We start from the raw sequence: 8,796 nt of genomic DNA, 5'->3' as shown, positions 1-8,796 counted from the left end.
CTAGAAAAAGAAAAGAAATTAACTACCTCTTGCATGCGTGCTCTTCTTAGTGAAAGGATATTTTAGGATTTAAAGAAATTTATTCAACTCTTTGAAGCCTAAAATATTTTGCTTACAGAAAAGAAATTCTTAAGGCAAGAGCCTCCAGAATGCCTTTAACGTAAGAGAGAAAAGAAAAGAATAGAAGAGCCAGAAAGAGGAGAATCAGAGAGCATGAAAAAGTCTCCTGAATTTTGAGAGGCACCTTTCATTTATAGGGGTAAGAATGTTTCAAAAAATTAGCTAAATGATCAGAATACGAACTAGGACACATCCTTATCTTTAAAAAATCGTAAAAAGTAAGGTTTATCTCAATCTAGAAGCTCTCAGGCGTAAAAAGTAAGGTTTATCTCAATCTAGAAGCTCTCAGGCTGAGTCTCACATTTGTGCCAATCAGCACTTGGAAAGTGCCAAATCGGCACTCTTATGGTCCTCTTGGGCTCCAGATCCGCTTTTGAGTTTTGGTCCATTTTGGACTCCTGTTTTAAGGTTTATTGAGTTGGGACTTGCACTTAGATGCGTTTTCAATCCATATTTTAAAAATTAAATTCCTTTTCTGATAATTTAGGTCTTTTCAGCAATGATAAATAGTCCAAAAAAGTCTTGATTATCTACAATTTTTTAGTTATCTGATTATCCTCTTTATTTTCATGCAAGCAATCCTATTTTCAACACTAATAACCAATTAGAAAATTATTTAATTAATTTTAATTGTCTAGCCAATCAAAATTAATTAGAATTAATCATGCGTGGTTGGTTTCACCCAAACAAAATGCATGTAGATCGTGCAAACTTGATCATGCGATATCTTTCAATCCGACAGTTTGATTTAGAAGTTTGGCATATCGTCACGACTGTTAAAATTTCAAGATCATTTTTATAATATGCAATGAATGAATTAATGCATGTAATGCAATCATGAACTTTAGGTATATGAATGGTTATTCTAGCCATATTCCTTGAATAAATTATGGGTGCAAAATCGTATGTTTATAAGGATTTTGAGGGAGAGAGAGAGAGAGCTCATTCTTCTTTTTGGGGGTTCTATTTGGGTTCTAATTTTGACTTATATAGTAAATAAGATTTTCTAACGGAAAGGGCAAAGATGGGTAACAAGTGTCTATCAGAAAGCACCTTAGGTGAGTTAAGTGATACGTTTTAAACCATAAGTGGGTTTTGTTAAAACGGGTCAAACCATAAGTAAGTTAAGTGCAATTTCCCATTTTAATTAAAATTCAACTACTCTCAAGCCAACTTGGTCCATAATCATGTCTAGAATTTCATGGTTGAGATTTTGAAGTATATATCGAATCACTATATTTCAAATCTCATTATCCTAAATAAAGGGAGGTAATTGGTGATAATTGAATTTAAACAACACAATATATTTATAAAAAATCTCAAAGATTGGCATCACTTTCATTATGAAATTAATGTCAATGGAACTTCATTGGTGGACCATTACCATGGGCTCAAGGCGTTTGCAAAACTTAATTACTAAGTTTATCATATCAGATTGCTTTACAACCACACATTATAATACAATTAAAAATTTATTTGGGGAAAAAAAAATGAAAATTCCCTTCTCACAATTTTTTTTCCTTTCCAAATTCAAAGATGAAAAACAAAATACTCTCTAAAAAGAAAAATCAAAATGGGGTTTATTCATCCAAAATGATCAGAAAGGCCCCTCTTTTATTCAACAACTCATAGGAGGAAGATCAGATCCTGTTACAGCAGCTGATTTGTTGAAAATCCTACTAGCAAAGAAAAAGAACCCCAAAGTATGGTCAGCCACAGCAACCAAAAGCACACCAACATTGAAAGACATCACAGCCAACATAACTATATAAGCCAGTCCAACCCTTAAGGCATGCAAAAAGGTTTGGAGCAAACCAGCCGCGACATTAGATGAACCAGACTTGGTCAATTGGCAATGACTGAGCCACTCAATGAGGAAAGACAGCACAAAGACAAAACCAAGGCTAATACATACATGCCAGTGTTTGTGCCAGGCCAACCATTGAAGAGTATCTCTGCGTTCTTGCCCCAGAAGAAGGTCATGTGCATAATCATTTTGCGGTGCATCCCAGTTGTGCCGTTCATGGATGATGACGGTGGTGGTGGCGACATACCACCCATGCCAGGCATATCATCATGATCCATACCTTCCAAAGATGATTCTCTCTCACTCACACTCTTAAAAAAGAAATGGCTCTTTGGGTTTATATCTATATGTCTAATTTTTTTTTTTTTTGAGAGTACCATGCTATCTATATCTGATAAAGAGGAGACCCTTGCGGCGATTAATGAGACACGTGGTGCACTGAGATTAGTAATGTGTTGTACTTGAGCATAAGTAATGTGTTGTACTACTAATACTAGAGTACTGCTACGAAAGTTTTTTTTTTTTTTTTTTTTCCCTCCTCAAAGAAAAAACGTTGTTTTTTTTTTTATTTTATTTATTATTTTAATTGAAGAAAGGGTGAACTACGTCTAGTGTGAAAAATTATACTATAATCTTCATTCAATAAAGTCGTACTCGCTCATTTACGATAAATAGTTAATCTAGTTTAAGAACATTAATAGCAGTGGATCTATAATTTTAACTACTTAGTACCAATAAAAGTTATTTTATCTATTTTATCTACACACGTGCTACGACAGTAAATCTATTTTAACTTTCAACACAATAAAATAATATAAACATCACAATAAAATAATATAACTACTATAATAAAATAATATATCCCACTACTTAAAAAACATTCATAGCACCAACGACAACCACAACCACCACTACCATCAGCCACAGCCACAATCACCACCGCCACCGCCATTCATCAGCCAGAGAAACCCAACCACCATTCATCAACCATCAACAAAGCCCATTCATCAACCATAAAAAAATCAAAACTCATTCATCAAAATAAAAATAGAACCCATCAACATAAAACCCAGTCACAGCGACAACGCTATTTTGTCAATCATGGCAACAAAATCAAAACCTAGCACCGACGATCATGGGTCTTGGTGTTTGAGATGGAGAAAGATTGAGAGACAGAGTAGAGGAAAAATGAGATAGATTAGAGATAGGGCCGGAGAACGAAAAGGCTTGGGTCGGCGTTGTCGGCGCTGGGCAGGGCGATCGGTGGCTGGGACGGTTGGGACGGCGTGGGTCTGAGGCGATCGATGGCTGGGACGGCTGGTGGGTCGAGCTTCGGTGGGAGTTGAGAGAGATGGGCGGTGGATTTGAGACCGGAGTTGAGAGAGATGGGTAGTCCGAGAGAGATAAGCTTCAGAGTATGAGAGTGAATAAGAGAGAAGAATGAAAAAGAAATGGTGCTGTGGATTATTTTAATCAAGCCGGTGAATAAAATAGTAGTTTTTTTTTTTTTTTGCTCTCATGAACAGTGCACATCTAAAGATAGGTGTGCACTATAGTAGTGGAGCTAAAAAAAATAGATTTAGCTCCACTGATGTGTGCTGATTTTGGGGGTTTGAGGAGCTAAATTATTGCTATATAGCAATATACCTACACTGCTGTGAATACTCTAATAGCTAATAGGATGTGCCAATTATTTAAGTGAGATTGTGAGCGAGAATATATAGCATTATTGCACTTTTAAAATATATATAATTTTTTTTATACAAAATAGAAATTCTACTTTAGCCTAATCTATTTGTATATGTGTGTGAAACTCTCTTCTGGAAACTTGAATCTCGGCTCTTACCCCACACATGCCACAAGCACTTATACTTGTGGAGTGATTATCACATGAAAGGTGTGCGGTGGTAAAAATAAATATTATATAATTACTCATTGAGTATAAGATAACAATTTAATTGAGGTAATATCTTATTTGCAAACAACTCTAGAACCACAAGGGCCATAACAATTTTTGCAAAACAATTTCATAACTATCAAAGTGGCGATTTTTATTAATGGTAAATAATAAAGGATGTTAGTGTTGGGTTAGAATGAGAATCAATAGAAACCTACAAAGCAAAATATCCTAAAAAGTGCTATGTTTATAACATTACTCATTTGCAATTTTTTAAAAATATGCTTCTCCTTATCTTGAGAGTCATGTGATTGTTGGCTAGTTTGAATGGTTTGATTTTACTAGGGAATAAACTAAGAAATTTTTATTTTTTTTTATTTATTTTTGGGTGGGTGGAAGTTGGAATAAATGAAGTACATGAAAATGGGTCCATTATGTTTGTTTACGACAATAATATTTTTTCGAAAATGAATCATTTTCAAAAAAGTATTTTTTAGAAATTTTTTTTTTTTTTTTAAATGTTAGGTAGTGACCTTAAAATGAGTTGGAAAACTATTACTTAATTTCCCTTATTAAGTTTCATGTGAGATGAAGTTATTTTCCTTTTTAGCTTACAGTGAGATAAAAATTTTTATCTAAAAATTTATGGAAAAAATTTATCTCACTGTCAAGCTAAACAAGGAAAATAACTTCATCTCACATGAAACTTAATAAGGGAAATTAAGTAATAGTTTTCCAACTCATTTTAAGGTCACTACCTAACATTTAAAAAAAAAAAAAAATTTCTAAAAAATACTTTTTTGAAAATGATTCATTTTCGAAAAAATATTATTGTCGTAAACAAACATAATGGACCCATTTTCATGTACTTCATTTATTCCAACTTCCACCCACCCAAAAATAAATAAAAAAATAAAAAATTTCTTAGTTTATTCCCTAGTAAAATCAAACCATTCAAACTAGCCAACAATCACATGACTCTCAAGATAAGGAGAAGCATATTTTTAAAAATTGCAAATGAGTAATGTTATAAACATAGCACTTTTTAGGATATTTTGCTTTGTAGGTTTCTATTGATTCTCATTCTAACCCAACACTAACATCCTTTATTATTTACCATTAATAAAAATCGCCACTTTGATAGTTATGAAATTGTTTTGCAAAAATTGTTATGGCCCTTGTGGTTCTAGAGTTGTTTGCAAATAAGATATTACCTCAATTAAATTGTTATCTTATACTCAATGAGTAATTATATAATATTTATTTTTACCACCGCACACCTTTCATGTGATAATCACTCCACAAGTATAAGTGCTTGTGGCATGTGTGGGGTAAGAGCCGAGATTCAAGTTTCCAGAAGAGAGTTTCACACACATATACAAATAGATTAGGCTAAAGTAGAATTTCTATTTTGTATAAAAAAAATTATATATATTTTAAAAGTGCAATAATGCTATATATTCTCGCTCACAATCTCACTTAAATAATTGGCACATCCTATTAGCTATTAGAGTATTCACAGCAGTGTAGGTATATTGCTATATAGCAATAATTTAGCTCCTCAAACCCCCAAAATCAGCACACATCAGTGGAGCTAAATCTATTTTTTTTAGCTCCACTCTATAGTGCACACCTATCTTTAGATGTGCACTGTTCATGAGAGCAAAAAAAAAAAAAAACTACTATTTTATTCACCGGCTTGATTAAAATAATCCACAGCACCATTTCTTTTTCATTCTTCTCTCTTATTCACTCTCATACTCTGAAGCTTATCTCTCTCGGACTACCCATCTCTCTCAACTCCGGTCTCAAATCCACCGCCCATCTCTCTCAACTCCCACCGAAGCTCGACCCACCAGCCGTCCCAGCCATCGATCGCCTCAGACCCACGCCGTCCCAACCGTCCCAGCCACCGATCGCCCTGCCCAGCGCCGACAACGCCGACCCAAGCCTTTTCGTTCTCCGGCCCTATCTCTAATCTATCTCATTTTTCCTCTACTCTGTCTCTCAATCTTTCTCCATCTCAAACACCAAGACCCATGATCGTCGGTGCTAGGTTTTGATTTTGTTGCCATGATTGACAAAATAGCGTTGTCGCTGTGACTGGGTTTTATGTTGATGGGTTCTATTTTTATTTTGATGAATGAGTTTTGATTTTTTTTATGGTTGATGAATGGGCTTTGTTGATGGTTGATGAATGGTGGTTGGGTTTCTCTGGCTGATGAATGGCGGTGGCGGTGGTGATTGTGGCTGTGGCTGATGGTAGTGGTGGTTGTGGTTGTCGTTGGTGCTATGAATGTTTTTTAAGTAGTGGGATATATTATTTTATTATAGTAGTTATATTATTTTATTGTGATGTTTATATTATTTTATTGTGTTGAAAGTTAAAATAGATTTACTGTCGTAGCACGTGTGTAGATAAAATAGATAAAATAACTTTTATTGGTACTAAGTAGTTAAAATTATAGATCCACTGCTATTAATGTTCTTAAACTAGATTAACTATTTATCGTAAATGAGCGAGTACGACTTTATTGAATGAAGATTATAGTATAATTTTTCACACTAGACGTAGTTCACCCTTTCTTCAATTAAAATAATAAATAAAATAAAAAAATAAAACAACGTTTTTTCTTTGAGGAGGGAAAAAAAAAAAAAAAAAAAACTTTCGTAGCAGTACTCTAGTATTAGTAGTACAACACATTACTTATGCTCAAGTACAACACATTACTAATCTCAGTGCACCACGTGTCTCATTAATCGCCGCAAGGGTCTCCTCTTTATCAGATATAGATAGCATGGTACTCTCAAAAAAAAAAAAAAAAAAATTAGACATATAGATATAAACCCCAAAGAGCCATTTCTTTTTTATGAGTGTGAGTGAGAGAGACTCATCTTTGGAAGGTATGGATCATGGTGATATGCCTGGCATGGGTGGTATGTCGCCACCACCACCGTCATCATCCATGAATGGCACAACTGGGATGCACCGCAAAATGATTATGCACATGACCTTCTTCTGGGGCAAGAACGCAGAGATACTCTTCAATGGTTGGCCTGGCACAAACACTGGCATGTATGTATTAGCCTTGGTTATTGTCTTTGTGCTGTCTTTCCTCATTGAGTGGCTCAGTCATTGCCAATTGACCAAGTCTGGTTCATCTAATGTCGCGGCTGGTTTGCTCCAAACCTTTTTGCATGCCTTAAGGGTTGGACTGGCTTATATAGTTATGTTGGCTGTGATGTCTTTCAATGTTGGTGTGCTTTTGGTTGCTGTGGCTGACCATACTTTGGGGTTCTTTTTCTTTGCTAGTAGGATTTTCAACAAATCAGCTGCTGTAACAGGATCTGATCTTCCTCCTATGAGTTGTTGAATAAAAGAGGGGCCTTTCTGATCATTTTGGATGAATAAACCCCATTTTGATTTTTCTTTTTAGAGAGTATTTTGTTTTTTCATCTTTGAATTTGGAAAGGAAAAAAAATTGTGAGAAGGGAATTTTCATTTTTTTTTTCCCCAAATAAATTTTTAATTGTATTATAATGTGTGGTTGTAAAGCAATCTGATATGATAAACTTAGTAATTAAGTTTTGCAAACGCCTTGAGCCCATGGTAATGGTCCACCAATGAAGTTCCATTGACATTAATTTCATAATGAAAGTGATGCCAATCTTTGAGATTTTTTATAAATATATTGTGTTGTTTAAATTCAATTATCACCAATTACCTCCCTTTATTTAGGATAATGAGATTTGAAATATAGTGATTCGATATATACTTCAAAATCTCAACCATGAAATTCTAGACATGATTATGGACCAAGTTGGCTTGAGAGTAGTTGAATTTTAATTAAAATGGGAAATTGCACTTAACTTACTTATGGTTTGACCCGTTTTAACAAAACCCACTTATGGTTTAAAACGTATCACTTAACTCACCTAAGGTGCTTTCTGATAGACACTTGTTACCCACCTTTGCCCTTTCCGTTAGAAAATCTTATTTACTATATAAGTCAAAATTAGAACCCAAATAGAACCCCCAAAAAGAAGAATGAGCTCTCTCTCTCTCTCCCTCAAAATCCTTATAAACACACGATTTTGCACCCATAATTTATTCAAGGAATATGGCTAGAATAACCATTCATATACCTAAAGTTCATGATTGCATTACATGCATTAATTCATTCATTGCATATTATAAAAATGATCTTGAAATTTTAACAGTCGTGACGATATGCCAAACTTCTAAATCAAACTGTCGGATTGAAAGATATCGCATGATCAAGTTTGCACGATCTACATGCATTTTGTTTGGGTGAAACCAACCACGCATGATTAATTCTAATTAATTTTGATTGGCTAGACAATTAAAATTAATTAAATAATTTTCTAATTGGTTATTAGTGTTGAAAATAGGATTGCTTGCATGAAAATAAAGAGGATAATCAGATAACTACAAAATTGTAGATAATCAAGACTTTTTTGGACTATTTATTATTGCTGAAAAGACCTAAATTATCAGAAAAGGAATTTAATTTTTAAAATATGGATTGAAAACGCATCTAAGTGCAAGTCCCAACTTAATAAACCTTAAAACAGGAGTCCAAAATGGACCAAAACTCAAAAGCGGATCTGGCACCCAAGAGGACCATAAGAGTGCCGATTTGGCACTTTCCAAGTGCTGATTGGCACAAATGTGAGACTCAGCCTGAGAGCTTCTAGATTGAGATAAACCTTACTTTTTACGCCTGAGAGCTTCTAGATTGAGATAAACCTTACTTTTTACGATTTTTTAAAGATAAGGATGTGTCCTAGTTCGTATTCTGATCATTTAGCTAATTTTTCGAAACATTCTTACCCCTATAAATGAAAGGTGCCTCTCAAAATTCAGGAGACTTTTTCATGCTCTCTGATTCTCCTCTTTCTGGCTCTTCTATTCTTTTCTTTTCTCTCTTACGTTAAAGACATTCTGGAG

At 34.3% G+C, this 8,796-nt stretch overlaps 2 protein-coding genes across 2 annotated transcripts; one reads left to right on the top strand and one right to left on the bottom strand.

The window, feature by feature from the left end:
* Positions 1-1,676: 1,676 nt before the first annotated feature.
* Positions 1,677-2,274, bottom strand: LOC136071302 (copper transporter 1-like). The gene is given in 2 exon segments (XM_065782398.1): positions 1,677-2,019; positions 2,022-2,274. Coding segments are annotated over 2 exon segments (465 nt in total). The 5' UTR covers positions 2,206-2,274; the 3' UTR covers positions 1,677-1,738.
* Positions 2,275-6,670: 4,396 nt separating this feature from the next.
* LOC111995830 (copper transporter 6) lies at positions 6,671-7,326 on the top strand. Its single transcript, XM_024027777.2, has one exon. The coding sequence runs from the start codon at positions 6,695-6,697 to the stop codon at positions 7,196-7,198; it is 504 nt and encodes a 167-aa protein (XP_023883545.1). The 5' UTR covers positions 6,671-6,694; the 3' UTR covers positions 7,199-7,326.
* Positions 7,327-8,796: the final 1,470 nt, after the last annotated feature.

The sequence above is a fragment of the Quercus suber genome, unplaced genomic scaffold (assembly GCF_002906115.3).
Source record: "Quercus suber isolate HL8 unplaced genomic scaffold, Cork oak 2.0 scaffold_300, whole genome shotgun sequence".
NCBI classification, from domain to species: Eukaryota; Viridiplantae; Streptophyta; class Magnoliopsida; order Fagales; family Fagaceae; genus Quercus; species Quercus suber.
This window is presented reverse-complemented; position numbering and strand designations above follow the sequence as displayed.